The sequence below is a fragment of the Dipodomys merriami genome, unplaced genomic scaffold (genome assembly GCF_024711535.1).
Source record: "Dipodomys merriami isolate MVZ:Mamm:240054 unplaced genomic scaffold, mDipMer1.0.p SCAF_644, whole genome shotgun sequence".
NCBI lineage: Eukaryota > Metazoa > Chordata > Mammalia > Rodentia > Heteromyidae > Dipodomys > Dipodomys merriami.
In genome coordinates, this window is record NW_027206229.1 from 402,704 (window position 1) to 417,544 (window position 14,841).

Sequence of the window (14,841 nt, forward strand, 5' to 3'; positions counted from 1 at the left end):
ACTATGCTCTTTGTTTTCTTTTTGTTTGTTTGTTTGTTTGTTTTGGTTGTGGGGCCTGAACTCTGGGCCTGGGCACTGTCCCTCAGCTTTTCAGCTCAAGGCTAGCGCTCTATCACTTGAGCCACAGCCACACTTCCAGCTTTTCTGCTTATGTGGTACTGAGGAATTGAACCCACGGCCTTATACATGCAAGGTAAGCACTCTACCACTGAGCCACCTTCTTGGCCCAGCTTTCTTTTCTTTCCTTCCTTCCTTCCTTTTTTTGTCGTTTATAGCTTTCTTTTCTTTCTTTCCTTCCTTTCTTTTCTAATTTTTTCCCCCCAGAACTAAGGGCCAAACTCCAAACTTAGGGCTTTGCACTTGCCAGGAAAATGCTTTTATACTGAGCTAAATCTTATATTCCTAATACCCGCCCCTCCGTGTGTGTGTGTGTGTGTGTGTGAATACCCGCCCCTCCGTGTGTGTGAATACCCGCCCCTCCGTGTGTGTGTGAATACCCGCCCCTCCGTGTGTGTGTGTGTGTGTGTGTGTGTGTGTGCGCCAGTGGCTGGGTGCTGTTCTTTATCCTTTTCGTTCGAAGCTCATGTTCTACCACTGGAGTCACAGTTTCACGTCTGGCATTTGACAGGCCGCTGGAGGGCAGAGGCAGCGGGAGAAAAGCCACTTCCTTACACACCACCTGTCCCAATCATTCTTCGAGGGCACTAACCTGAAACTGTTGAAACTCTCAAAACAAGCTATGTGCTAAAAGTTCCTGCTGACCCTGGCCATATAAACACTGCTACAACCAGACTCTGGGCGACCTCTCTGATCCGGATTAGGGAGTTCGCCCTGGCGCATACCCCAATAAACTTTTCTTTCTTCACCTTTACCTCCTCCTGCATGATCTTTCCTCGCCTAAAACCTTACAGCTTTTTACTGGTTGTGGATCTCATAGATTTTCCTGCCTGGTCTAGCTACGTGAATCGTGATTCTCAGATCTCAGCCTCCTTAGTAGCTAGGATTACTGCGTGAGTTACTTGTGCCTGGCTAAATTTCGTTTTTGAGATAAGGTCTAACTTTGCCCTGGCTGGTCTAGGACTCGAGATTTTCCTACCTCCGTCTTCAGAGTGGTGGGAAGTACATCGCCACACTCCACATAGGATTAGATATATTAAATGTTTGCCTAAGTTAGGACTTGTAAGTGGCAAAGCTGAGTTCTACTAACTTATCCTTTGGCTGTACAGGAAAGCATAGAGTCAAGGCCACAGCCGTGGGCTAGAGTGGCAGAATTACCAACCTGGTTCGACTGTAGCAACCGCCCAGCGGCCCAACACCCTCCCCGGCACGGTCGCGCGGCTTCTGGGGAGCGGCGGGGGCGGGGAGACGGTTCTTCGGTTCGCAGCCTTTCATTGGTCATCCGTCACAGGGCCCATGCTCACACGAGGGAAATCAGCCAATCAGTGCTGCCCTACCTACCGCGCAATATCACGTTGTCGCTGTCCCTCCTGCGGCATGCTGGGAGTTGTAGTCTGTTGTTCTGTCTCTACTCACAGAGAAAGATGGAACAGAACTACTAGGCCCAGATTGCTGAGCGCGGAGCGTGTTCTGCTTTTAGGTGTACCCCGCCAACAATCTGGACCAGCAAGACCCTGCATCCCGGAACAGGTGAGAAAGACTGCGCGCTGGGACTGGAGGTTGAGGTTCGGAATCGGGCCTTACCTCTGGGGTACTGTAAGGTAGCCCAGCCTGTTGTGTCAGAGTTTTCCGTCGGGGGAGTGGGGCGGTCGGGCCCAACTAAGTGGCCGTTAATGCTTTTGGACACTTCCAAACTTCACCCTTGTACTTTTCCAAAGTCCTCAATATGCTTAGCTCCCACGTTACTCCTGCTGTGAGGACCGCCCCGTGCCCCTCCTCCCCCCCGTCCTCCAAGTTATTCTTAGCAGAACACCTGCAAAATCTCAGAGCTTCTGTAAAGACTCAGGATGTCCAGTCCTAGTGCTGCAGACTACATGTCCAGATCGCTCGTGGGCTTTAGTCCCAGTTCTCTGAGGCGAACTTCAGACCCCGGCCAGCCTCTCCACCTCCTACCAGGGGAGGCCTGCGTGCTAGATTGGCTCTCCTTCTGCTCAGCTGCCTTCTGAACCTCCAAGGCCTCAGATTAACGTCTGTATGATGGAGTGCTTTAAAAAGGGTCCTTCCAGCCCCTAGTGCTGAGGTGCTTTGCTCTGTATCTCCCCAAACCTTGTGCACACAGCCTTGAAGACATAAGGAATTCAGTTTTAACTGCTTCACTTTAAGATCTGTTGGGTGTCAGTAACCCAAATATTCGTTTAGTTCTCTCCATGGGAACTACTTACAAGCTTTGTCCACCACAGGGTAGGGCATTCTGGATCAAGTTGGGAGGTGGGTTTTGGTATGATAAGGGGAGCTGCCACCATGCATCCTTTGGTACTTGCCCCTGCAGGGAGTGCTTGATGCCCCCTCCCTATGCCACCCCCATGATGCCCCTGTCCCGGTGGCTGAGATCTGTGGGGGTCTTCTTGCTGCCAGCCCCCTGCTGGGTACCCCAGGAGAGATGGCTATGTTCCCTACGGAGGCCTTCTCTGGTGCATTGGTACCCAGCCCTGGGGTCCTGGCATGGTGCCCGCTGCTGGTGCCAAGTGTGGACAAATGAGCTTCGGTGAGTGTGGTTGAGGTGAGGGGCCTTGGGGAGGGAAATGTGGGATCAGCCTTTTCATTTGTCTTTCCATTCCTCAGAACATTTTGCTCCTCTCTCAGAATGAATGGAGACCAGAAATCTAATGCTTATGCCCAAGAGAAGCAGGATTTCATCCAGCACTTCTCCCAGATTGTCAAGGTGCTGACTGAGGATGAGTTAGGGCACCCAGAGACAGGAGATGCCATTGCCCGGCTGAAGGAGGTAAGAGATTCATGACTTAAGGAAGCCAGTCCTTTTCATTTTGCACAGGTGTGCAATTGAGCTGTGGTTTGGGGGCGACTTTTGACAGGTGAAGACTTTCACTATGTACTTATTTAGCCCATCAACTTGACTTCAGCTCTGTAGAGAGTGGACCATCCAAACTGCTTTGCATGGGAGTGGAGGTCTTGAACCTGGCAAATCTTTTGGTTTTGTATCATTGTAAAATACTACTTTGGCAGGCAAACATCAGAGAAGGAAGTTCAAGATTGTCTTCTTGAGCCCTAAGGAAAAGTTGTTGTTGTTGTTGTTTTTAGCTGTAATGTCACTTCTGGTTTTCTGGGGGTTAATTAGTCTCACAGACTTTTCTCAGCTGGCTTTGAACCATGATCCTAAGATCTCAGCCTCCTGAGTAGCTAGGATTACAGGTATGAGCCATTGGTGCCTGACTAGAAAGAATTTTTTAGCTAGGTATGTATGGTGACACATTCTGTAAGTTCAGAACTCAAGAGGCGGAGGCAAAAAGATCATGAGTTTGAGGCCAGCCTGGGTTACATAGCAAGACCTGGTTTTGTTGTTGTTGTTTAAAACAACAACACAAAAACAGTAGGATGTCAGTCACCTGCAGCCCCAGCTTCTCAGGAGTAAAAGGAGATAAAAAGGATTATAGTTCAAGGCCAGGTGAACCAAAAATTAGGAAAAATCCATTACAAAAAACAAACCAGGGCCTGGTGCTGGTGACTCACACCTGTTATCCTAGATACTCAATAGGCTGAGACCTCAGGATCAGAGTTCAAACTAGCCCAGGCAGGAAAATCCTTTAAACTTTTCTTCTTTTTTTTTTTTTTTTGGTCGGTCATGGGGCTTGAACCTCTGGGCCTGGGAGCTTTCCCTCAGCTGTTCAGCTCAAGGCGAGCGCTCTACCACCTGAGCTACAGCGCCACTTCCCCTTTAAACTTTTTTTTTTTTTTTTTTTTGTCGGTCGTGGGGCTTGAACTCTAGGCCTGGGAGCTGTCCCTCAGCTCTTCAGCTCAAGGCGAGCACTCTACCACTTGACCTACAGCGCCACTTCCGGTTTTCTGGTGGTTTATTGGAGATAGGAGTCTCACGGTCTCTCCTGCCCGGGCTGGCTTTGAACCGAGATCCTCAGATCTCAGCCTCCTGAGTAGCTAGGATTACAGGCGTGAGCCACCAGCGCCCGGCCCCCTTTAAACTTTTAAGTAAGCACCAAAAATCTGGAAGTGGATTGGTGGTTCAAGTGGTAAAGCACTAGTCTTAGGTGGAGAAGCTCAGGGACAATGTCCTAATCCTGAGTTCAAACCCCTGGACAGGTTAAAAAAAGCTGGTCTCAGTGCTGAGATTAATGGATCATGGTTTGAAGCCAGTCTGGGCTGGAAACTCTGTGAGATTTTTTTTTTTTGGTCGGTCGTGGGGCTTGAACTCTGGGCCTGGGCTCTGTCCCTCAGCTCTTCAGCTCAAGGCAAGCGCTCTACCACTTGAGCTACAGCGCCACTTCCGGTTTTTCTGGTGGTTTATTGGAGATAGGAGTCTCACGGTCTCTCCTGCCCGGGCTGGCTTTGAACCGCGATCCTCAGATCTCAGCCTCCTGAGTAGCTAGGATTACAGGCGTGAGCCACCAGCGCCCGGCTGAGATTTTTTTTTTAAGTTTTTATTGCTATTGCAATGGTGATGTACAGAAGGTTTACAGTTACAGAGTGCATTTTTTTCTTTTTTTGGGTCTGGTCGTGGGGCCTGAACTCTGGGCCTGGGCACTGTCCCTCAGCTCTTCAGCTCAAGGCTAGCACTCTACCACTTGAGCCACAGCACCACTTCCGGCTTTTTTCTTTTTGCTTATGTGGTGCTGAGGAATCGAACCCAGGGCCTCATGCATGCAAGGCAAGTGCTCTACCACTGAGCCACCTTCCCAGCCCGTTGTTGTTTGTTTTTGTCGGTCGTGGGGCTTGAACTCTGGCCTTGCACTCTTCAGCTCAAGGCGAGTGTTCTACCACTTGTGCCACAGCACCACTTCTGGTTTTTGAGTGGTTTATTGGAGATAAGAGTCTCACAGACTTTTCTGCTGGGGCTGGTTTTGAACCATGATTCTCAGATCTCAGCCTCCTGAGTAGCTAGAATTACAGTGAGTGGCCCTGGCTTGGGGCCTCATGTTTAGTACAGGTTTTTCATTTGCAGAAGGGTTGAACCCTGTGTGGTGCAAAGTAAGAATTGGTGGGAAAAGGGAAGTCGGATGAGCAGTGACCTGAGCAACTAGTGTTTACTGAGTTTTCTTTGAGTTCTGGGTTTGGGTACAGGACTTAATCTTCACTATGGAGGCTTTAAACTTAATAGGGAATACCATATAAATGTCAGCTAGGCATTGGGGAACTCTAGCTGGGCTTCAGGACTCAAGAAGTCAAGATGGTTGCAATTTTGGGAGCTCCCTGCAGGGGTCCTGGAATTAGGAAGGATGAAATAGATGATGGCTGAGAGGGAGGAGGGATCGGAAAATCTGAGCTAACTGTCCTGTGGACCTGTTCTCCTGCCCCTCTCCCCTTGCTCTATCTAGGTCTTGGAGTACAATGTCATTGGAGGCAAATACAATCGCGGGTTGACGGTGCTGGTAGCATTCCAGGAGCTGGTGGAGCCAAAGAATCAAGATGCTGACAGTCTCCAGCGGGCCCTTACTGTGGGCTGGTGTGTGGAACTGGTGAGAGGGCTGGAGAAGGGCAGCACAAGTTTCCTAAAGTGGGAGTTTCTTGGGAGAAAAGATGGGCCCCAAACTTGTTTGTTTGTTTGTTTTTTATTTATTTATGTTGGTTGTGGGGCCTGCACTCTGGGCCTGGGCCCTGTCCCTCAGGTCTTCAGCTCAAAGCTAGCATTCTATCATTTGAGCCACAACGCCACTTTTGGCTTTTTCTGCTTATGTGGTGCTGAGGAATTGAACCCAGGGCTTCATGTATGTGAGGCAAGCACTCTACCACTGAGCCACCGTTCCAGCCCTCCAAACTTGTTTTATTACCTCTTGTGTCTCTAGTGTACAATAGGCAAATTTAGGCAGAATGGATTAAAGGGTCAACCAATGAGGGGAACTTCCTTTGCCTCCCCCCCCCCCCCCCCCCCCCCCCCGCCTCCGTGCCAGTACTGGGACTTGAACTCCGAGCCTTTAGCCTTTTTTATTCAGGTCTGGTATTCAACATTTGAGCCATAGCTCCACTTCTGGCTTTTTGGTGGTTAATTGGAGATATGAGTCTCATGGACTTTGTTGCTCAGGCTGGCTTTGAATGGGGATCCTCCTCAAATCTCGGCCTCCTGAGTAGCTCAGATTACAAGTGTGTGCCACCTACACCTGGTTTTTTTTTTTTTTTTTTTTTTTTTGCCAGTTGTGGGGCCTGGGCGCTGTCTGTCAGCTTTTCAGCTTAAGGCTAGTGCTCTACTACTTGAGCCACAGAGCTCCTTCCGGCTTTTTCTGCTTATGTGGTACTGAGGAATCAAACCCAGGGCCTCATGCATGCAAGGCAAGCACTCTACCACTGAGCCACCTTCCCAGCCCCCCAGTGTTTTTTTTTTTAAATTAGAATTTGGCAGAGCAGTGTTGGCTCTTTAATCTCTTTAATCTTTAAGCACAAAAGGGACAGTCCTTGGTTCTAAAGCAAAACTAGAGAACTGGCAATTGTTTTAAACTTAAATTCTCTAAATAGGTGAACAAATGCAGCAGTGGTACTCATTAAACATCATTAAAAAATCATCATTAAACTCCTTAAACAGAACTATACTACTTCTGGGTGGGATGGGAGGGAAAAACAGGAAGAAAAAAAAAACCCTTAAATTCTCTATATTTTTCCCCCCAGTCCTGGGACTTGAATTCAGGGCCTGCGCACTGTTCTTGAGCTTCTTTTGAAGCTCACCTTGAGCACTCTACCACTTGAGCCACAGCACCACTTCTGGCTTTTTCTGTTTATGTAGTAGAATTGAACCCAGGGCTTCATGCATGTGAGGAAAGCACTCTACCACTAATCCAAATTCCCAGCCCTTTCTAATTTTTTTTTGGCCGGTCATGGGGCCTGAACTCTGGACCTGGGTGCTGTCCCTGAGCAATTCAGCTCAAGACTAGTGCTCTACCGCTTGAGCCACAGTATCACCTATGGTTTTTGAGTGGTTTATTGGAGGTAAGAGTCTCAGGGACTTTCCTGCCTAGACTGGCTTCAAACTGTAATCCTCAGATGTCAGTTTTAGGATTACAGGTGTGAGGCACTGGCCCAGATGCAATTGACTTTTCAGAAAGTCCTGGCCAGTGCTTAGTGCTAGTCTTGTGAAAAAAAGCTCAGGAACAGTGCCTAGGCCCTGACTACAAGCCTCAGGACTGGCACCAAAAAAAAAAAAGTTCAGGCCAGTTGTTTGCTAGGGTACCTCACAATTTAATCTGTATTTCTCTGATTTTGGTAATGTGTATTTCCCATCATTTTGTCACATTTACCCTAGAAGGTTATTATATATACATACATACATACATACATACATACATACATACATACATACATACATACATACATGTGTGTGTGTGTTTTGGGTAATACTATGGTTTTGAATTCAGAGCCTTGTACTGCTAGGCAAGCTCTCTACCAATTGAACCACATTCTTAGCCTTTTTTTTTTTTTGGCTGTGGTTACTTTTTGGGTAGAGGCTCTTGTTCTTTGTCCTGGGCTGGTCTGAGACTCAGATCTTCCTACTTGTACTTCTTGCATAGCTGGAATTAACATGTGTAGACTACATACCTGGCTTATTTGTTGAGATGGATGCTCACCAATGTTTTGTCTGAGTTGGCTTTGAACTGAGTTGCTGAGTAACTGAGTACAAGCATGTACCACCATGTCTGGTTAGGGAGGTTCCGTTGAAAACATCTTCCCAGTTCTGAGTTACACCCTATAGTTGCTCATTTAATTTATATTACTGGGACTCTGGCTCTGATACTTTTGTAGGGGTTCTGAATAAAGGAAAATGTGGGTGGGGCTAGAGTTAGTACCAGGGGCAAGGGAAGTTGAGGGAGGGGCAATGGGATGGTTTCCCTTGAAGAATATCTTTGAGTATTGGTGGCTGAAATTAAAGTCCACTTGACGTTTAAGTATTTGTGGGTATATGGTTCAAGGAGAGCACCAGTGAGGAAACGCTGGGCATGAGCAGGATGCCTGTCCAGTGCTAGACTGTACATGCTTGATATATTTCCCCAAAACACCACCCAGCTTTCACTACTGACATGCTACCTTTCAACCAATCTCAATTTTCACTTTGTCACTTAAATGAAGCACATTGTTACCTTGCATTTGCTTTTTGGGTCCAGTCATGGGGCCTGAACTCTGGGCCTGGGCACTGTCCCTCAGCTCTTCAGCTCAAGGCTAGCACTCTACCACTTGAGCCACAGTGCCACTTCCGGCTTTTTTTCTGCTTATGTAGTGCTGAGGAATTGAACCCAGGACCTCATGCATATGAGGCAAATACTCTACCACTGAGACATGTTCCCAGCCCCCAGCAATTTAATTTTTGTGTGTGAAATTTGATTTTTGATTTATTATTTTGTGGATTGGATGAGCTATGTAATGCACAGGAAAAATTTAAAATTTTTGTTGGTCTAGTTGGGCGATGGTGGCTCACGCCTGTAATCCTAGGTACTCAAGAGGCTGAGATCAGAGGATAGAGGTTCAAAGCCAGCCTAGGCAGGAAAGTCATGAGACTCTTATCTCTAGTTAACCAACAGAAAACCAGAAGTGGTGGTGTGGCTCAAGTGGTACAGTGCTAGCTTTGAGCTGAAGAGCTGAGGGACAGTGTCCAGGCCCCTGAGTTCAAGCCCAGGACTGACAAAAAGAAAAAAAAAATTGTGAACTTTGTTTTGATTTTTTTCTTTTATTAATTTGATTGTGCTTGGTCAAAACCATGTATAATAAATCCACGAATCATTCTGGCTTTTTTTTTGGGGGGGGGTGGTCATGGGGCTTGAACTCTAGGCCTGGACGCTGTCCTTGAGCTCTTCAGCTCAAGGCTAGTGCTCTACCACTTGAGCCACAGTGCCACTTCCAGCCTTTTCTGTTTATGTGAGGAATTGAACTCAGGGCCTCATGCATGCGAGGCAAGCACTTTACTGCTAAGCCACCTTCCCAGCCCCTCCTCCCCCTTTTTTGAATGCTTAATTGGAGATAAGAGTCTCACAGACTTTCCTGCCCAGCTGGCTTCAAACCACGATCCTTGGATCTCAGCCTTCAGAGTAGCCAGGATTACAGGTGTGAGCCACCAATGCCTGGCATTGCCGTCACCTTTGAGAGAGGTGATGCGAGATGCGATGAGTGATAGTTTCAGGGGAGCCCTTCTACTACAAATAGTCACAGTGTGAGTAAACTGCCTTGTGTGAAAAACCCAGGTCTGTACCCTGCTCTGTGGGGTGAGGTCAGCCTTAAAGGCATAGGTAGATGCCTCCTTTCTTTGGGCTTGCATGGAATAGCAGCAGAGGTGTCAAATATCTACACCTTAGATGAGAGGAGTATAATCTGTTTCCTTAGCAGTATGGAGCACACAGGACCAGGATAGGGTGTAGTTTTCAAAACCTTGTCTTGGCCAGGTGCATTTGTGGGTGTGTACAGTACTTGGCTAGCTTTCATGAGAGCCTGAGTTATATTCCCAGCATGCAGAAGAAGCCAAGCAGCAGCACCAAACCCATGTCTTGAAAAGCTGTTTTTAAGGCATATGTAGCCTGACTGTAAGAAGCAAGTTTGGTGGTACATGCCTGTGTTGTTCAGAGAGTTCTATTGTGTTTAATAATCTCTTGATACTAGGGATAGTCTAGGGCAGATTAGAGGTGTGAGCAACTATTTTAATCACTTAACATGAAAATGAGTGTGTTTTAGTTCCATCTCCTCACCCCTGAATCCATACTGGGATTTGAACTCAAGGCCTTGTACTTGGCTAGCTTATGCTCTACCACTTGAATCAAGCCACTAGCCCAGCTTTTTTTTTTTTTTTTTTCTGGTCAGTCCTGGGGCTTGACCTCAGGGCCTGGCCGCTATCCCTGAGCCTCTCTGTGCTCAAGGCTAGCACTCTATCATTGGAGCCATAGCACCACTTTCAGATTTTTCTGAGTAGTTTATTGGAGATAAGAGTCTCATGGACTTTGCTGCCTGAGCTGGCTTTGAACTACAGTCCTCAGATCTCAGCCTCCTGAGTTGCTAGAATTATGGTTGTGAGCCACTGTACCAGCTCGCCGTTTTTTGTTTTTTCGTTTTTTTTTGTCATGGGGCTTGAACTCTGGGTCTGGGTACTGTCCTTTAGCTCTTCAGCTGAAGGTGAGCGCTCTGTCACTTGAGCCACAGTGCCACTTCCAGTTTTGTGGTGGTTAATTGGAGTTAAGAGTCTCACAGATGGGGCTGGGAAAGTGGCTCAGTGGTGGAGCGCTTGGCTTGCATGCATGAGGCCCTGGGTTCGATTCCTCAGCAAAAAGAAAAAAGCTGGAAGTGGCTCTGTGGCTCAAGTGGTAGAGTGCTAGCCTTGAGCTGAAGAGCTGAGGGACAGCGCCCAGGCCCAGCGTTCATTCAGGCCCCATGACCAGACCCAAACAAACAAACAAACAAAAAGAGTCTCACAGACTTTCCTGCCTGGGCTGGCTTTGAACCTCTATCCTCAGATCTCAGCCTCCTGAGTAGCCAGGATTACAGGTGTGAGCCACTGGTGCTGGGTTTAGCCCAGCTTTTTGATGGTTAATTGGAAATAATAGTCTCTTAGATGTTTCTGTCTGGGTTGCCTTAAAACCAGGATTCTCCAGAGGTCTCAGCTTCTTGAGTAGGTAGGATCTTTTTTTTTTTTTTTTTTTTTTGGGTCCAGTCATGGGGCCTGAACTCTGGGCCTGGGCGCTGTCCCTCAGCTCTTCAGCTCAAGGCTAGCGCTCTACGACTTGAGCCATAGCGCCACTTCCGGCTTTTTTCTTTTTGCTTATGTGGTGCTGAGGAATTGAACCCAGGGCCTCATGCATGCAAGGCAAGCGCTGTACCACTAAGCTACCTTCCCAGCCCCAGTAGGTAGGATTATAGGCATGAGCTACCAGCACTTGATTCTGTCCCATTTGTTTTAGAGGGGAGCCTGATAGAAGAGGTCATGTACATTCTCACATTTCTACATTTTCTGTAACAGAAGTTCTTGGTGTCCCCATCCTGACCTTCTTTCCACCTCAGTGACCATCAGAAACAGCAGCTCTGAGAGAACGCATACGACCTGGGGGTCTTATTCTACTTTTCTTTCTTCTAGCTTCAAGCTTTCTTCCTGGTGTCAGATGACATCATGGACTCTTCCCTTACTCGCAGGGGACAGACTTGCTGGTATAAGAAGGTAATGTGGACGGGCAGGGAGCAGTGGGTGTGGGGACAGGTTATACAGCCCTGTTAAACTATCTTGGATAGTAGTTCTTGGTATGCATGTAGGCCAGAGAAAGATTACATGTTTTACATTGTGCCTCTAACAGCCGGGCATAGGTTTGGATGCGGTCAATGACGCTCTGCTCCTGGAAGCATGTATCTACCGCCTGCTGAAGTTCTATTGCCGGGAGCAGCCATACTATCTGAACCTCATTGAGCTCTTCCTGCAGGTAAGCTGCAGACTCAGGCCCAGTGTCAGAGGCTGCTCACAGTTCCCTTGGCCTCATCTGCTGGTTTCAGGGTGCAGGACTGGTAGGTTTTCCTGGAAAGGGAAATCAGGGAAGGTGACTGGAAAGGGTGATAGTAGTAATGGCAAGAAGGGCTCCTCTGTCCCTATATGATTGGGAGAAGCAATGAGAAAGGGCTTTGTGCAAGATTGTGGGCCTAGATTTTCTCTCCTTTCTTCTGCTTTTGTTTGTACTCAGTTGCCACCTGCTATGAGATGTTGTGGGACCTACATGTCAGCATTCGCCATATTTATAGAAAGCTTGCCTGATCCATCTTCCTCTTCTCTAGAGTTCCTATCAGACCGAGATTGGGCAGACCCTGGACCTCATTACAGCTCCCCAGGGCCATGTGGATCTTGGCAGATACACTGAGAAACGGTAAGGGTCAGTGTGAACCATAACTGAATGGTAAGAGGGGATTGAGGGTGGACATTTCCCTTCTGAGTCATTTATATTCTCCTACTCAGGTATAAATCTATTGTCAAGTACAAGACAGCCTTCTACTCCTTCTACCTGCCCGTTGCGGCTGCCATGTACATGGTGAGTCAGCATCTGCACTCTCCTGGCTCTACCCACATGGGTTTTGGGACAGGAAGACACAGTAGACCACTTGGACAATCCCACTGAATGACTGTGTGACCTTGAACAAAACACTTAATCCCTCTGGGTCTGTCTGCTGTGCTATAGGAAGGGATAAAATTCCTGCCCTACAAGACTGTATAATTAGCTGAGGCCAGGCAAATGAAAATGCTTGGTTCTTAATAAGGGAACAGTGATTCCTGCATCTGAACTGGGATGGATTGCGAAGAAGCTAATTCAGGCTGAGAGGGAAAAGCATGGGTTCAAAGGCAGCCAGTGGGATTGGCTGTTTACTCTCAACTCATTTCTTCAAGTGAGTTCTTTCATCCTGAAAGGTTTGAGGTGGTAAAAAGATCTGGAAGTAATCAGGCACTGGTGGCTCATGCCTGTAATCGTAGCTACTCAGAAGGCTGAGATCTGAGGATAGAGGTTCAAAGCCAGCCCAAGCAGGAAACTCTGTGAGACTTTTTTTTTTTTTTTTGTCGGCCGTGGGGCTTGTACTCTGGGCCTGGGCAGTGTCCCTCAGCTCTTCAGCTCAAGGTGAGCGCTCTACCACTTAAGCTACAGCGCCACTTCCTGTTTTCTGGTGGTTTATTGGAGATAGGAGTCTCACAGTCTCTCCTGCCTGGGCTGGCTTTGAACTGCGATCCTCATATCTCAGCCTCCTGAGTAGCTAGGATTACAGGCGTGAGCCACCAGCGCCCGGCTTTGTGAGACTCTTATCTCCAATTAACCACCAGAAAACCAGAAGTGGTGCTGTGGCTCAAGTGATAGAGTGCTTGCCTTGAGCTGAAAAGCTGAGGGAAAGTGCCCAGGCCCAGAGTTCAAGTCTTACAACCAGCAAAAAAAAAAGATCTGGAAGTGGATCAGACAAACAAGGAAAGTGAGGGCCTTTGGAATTCCAGGATGGCTTAGCCAAAGATAAGTGGGATAGAGGCTGCTGGACTGTTGATTAGGACTTTGTAATTCATGGGACTAAGTCTGTCTCATAGAGGAAGCAGTTGGGAAGGTGATGATATTTGTGGGTTTGCCTTCTTACTTCTTGCCTTGTAGGCAGGCATTGATGGAGAGAAGGAACATGCCAATGCCAAGAAGATCCTGCTGGAGATGGGAGAATTCTTTCAGATCCAGGTAGGAAGGCTCAATGCAGTGGCACAGAACCATAGCAATTTCCTCTCCTACCTGCAAATTTCTTCATTCCTCCTTTTGTGCTTCCTGTCCAGGATGATTACCTTGACGCCTTTGGGGATCCCAGTGTGACGGGAAAGATTGGCACTGATATCCAGGACAACAAATGCAGCTGGCTGGTGGTTCAGTGTCTGCAACGGGGCACTCCAGAACAGCGCCAGATTTTGCAGGTGCTCAAGATAGGCCTGGCAGTCCCTTAGCTAAGAGAGGGCTAGGGTGGTGGTTCTCAATTATGATGGTTTTTGTCTCCTGGTGAACATTTGGCAATGTTAGAATTTAGAGTGTGAAGCTGGGCGACCGTGGCTCACACCTGTAATTCTAGCTACTCAGGAGGCTGAGATCTGAGGATTATGGTTCAAAGCCAGCCCAGGCAGGAACGTCCATGGGACTCTTATCTCCAATTAACCACCTGAAAACCAGCTCAAGTAGTGGAGCGCTCACCTTGATCTGAAGAGCTGAGGGACAGCGCCCAGACCGAGTTCAAGCCCCACAACCAACCAAAAATAAAATAGTGTGCATGTGCTAAAGGTTACTAGATAATAGAAGGCTAGGGATGATGAGAAACATCATAGAACATACAAAACAGTTCCCCAAATAATCATGTGGCTTGAAGTGTCAAGTTTGAGAATCACCAGAGTAGAAGCAGCTGGAGCTGAGACAATATCTGAACATTTGGGATGGAGGAGAGGAGACTGGGAGTTGGTAGTTGGAGACAGAACTGGATGTGGCATTCAGGAGGCTGAGGCAGGATGGATGATCTTGAATTTGAAGCCAGCCATATAGCAATATCTATCTAAAAGCAAAAACAATAAGCCGGGCACTGGTGGTTCCCTGGCCTGTACTCCTAGTCATTCAGGAGGCTGAGATCTGAGGATCGCGGTTCAAAGCCAGCCGGGGCAGGAAAGTCCGTTGAGATTCATCTCCAATAAACCACTAGAAAAGTGGTGCTGTGGTTCAAGCGGTAGAGCGCTCGCCTTGAGCTGAAGAGGGCAAGGACAGTGCCCAAGCCCAGAGTTCAAGCCCCACCACCGACCAAAAAGCAAACAAAAAACGAAACAACAACAAAAAAACTATTTGGAGGCAGAGATGGAGTGAGAGGTGGGCTTTGGAGATGTTCTAGAATATCTAGATGAGAGACCAGAGTGGTCCTGGGGCCGCTGGAGAGTTAATGCAATTTTCCTGTCGCCAACTCCTTTCAGGAAAATTACGGGCAGAAGGACGCCAAGAAGGTGGCTCAGGTGAAGGCACTTTACGAGCAGCTGGACCTGCCAGCTGTGTTCTTGCAGTATGAGGAAGACAGTTACAGCCGCCTTATGAGTCTCATCCAGCAGTACGCTGCACCCCTGCCATCTGCCATCTTCTTGGGGCTAGCCAACCAGATTTACAAGCGGAAAAAGTGACCTAGAGACTGCAAGGGCTGGGAGGGAGCGCTCTCAATAAATTATTGTCCAACCTTCCTGTCATTTTTGTTCTTGCTCCAGCCTGGAGTCTCACCTTGTCCAGA

The 14,841-nt window shown here is 47.9% G+C and overlaps 1 protein-coding gene across 4 annotated transcripts; it reads left to right on the forward strand.

The window, feature by feature from the left end:
• The first annotated feature begins 1,525 nt into the window (after nucleotides 1–1,525).
• On the forward strand, nucleotides 1,526–14,790 carry LOC138815512 (farnesyl pyrophosphate synthase). Of its 4 annotated transcripts, none has more exons than XM_070004970.1 (10): nucleotides 1,526–1,647; nucleotides 2,740–2,902; nucleotides 5,463–5,603; nucleotides 11,177–11,257; nucleotides 11,391–11,513; nucleotides 11,860–11,948; nucleotides 12,038–12,110; nucleotides 13,203–13,280; nucleotides 13,373–13,507; nucleotides 14,537–14,790. In XM_070004970.1, the coding sequence occupies exons 2-10, from the start codon at nucleotides 2,762–2,764 to the stop codon at nucleotides 14,735–14,737; spliced, it is 1,062 nt and encodes a 353-aa protein (XP_069861071.1). In that variant the 5' UTR covers nucleotides 1,526–1,647; nucleotides 2,740–2,761; the 3' UTR covers nucleotides 14,738–14,790. The 4 variants fall into 4 exon arrangements, with proteins under 4 accessions (XP_069861071.1, XP_069861072.1, XP_069861069.1 ...); XM_070004971.1 differs by having other exon boundaries at nucleotides 2,761–2,902; XM_070004968.1 differs by lacking the exon at nucleotides 1,526–1,647 and adding an exon at nucleotides 2,442–2,662 and having other exon boundaries at nucleotides 2,761–2,902.
• Nucleotides 14,791–14,841: the final 51 nt, after the last annotated feature.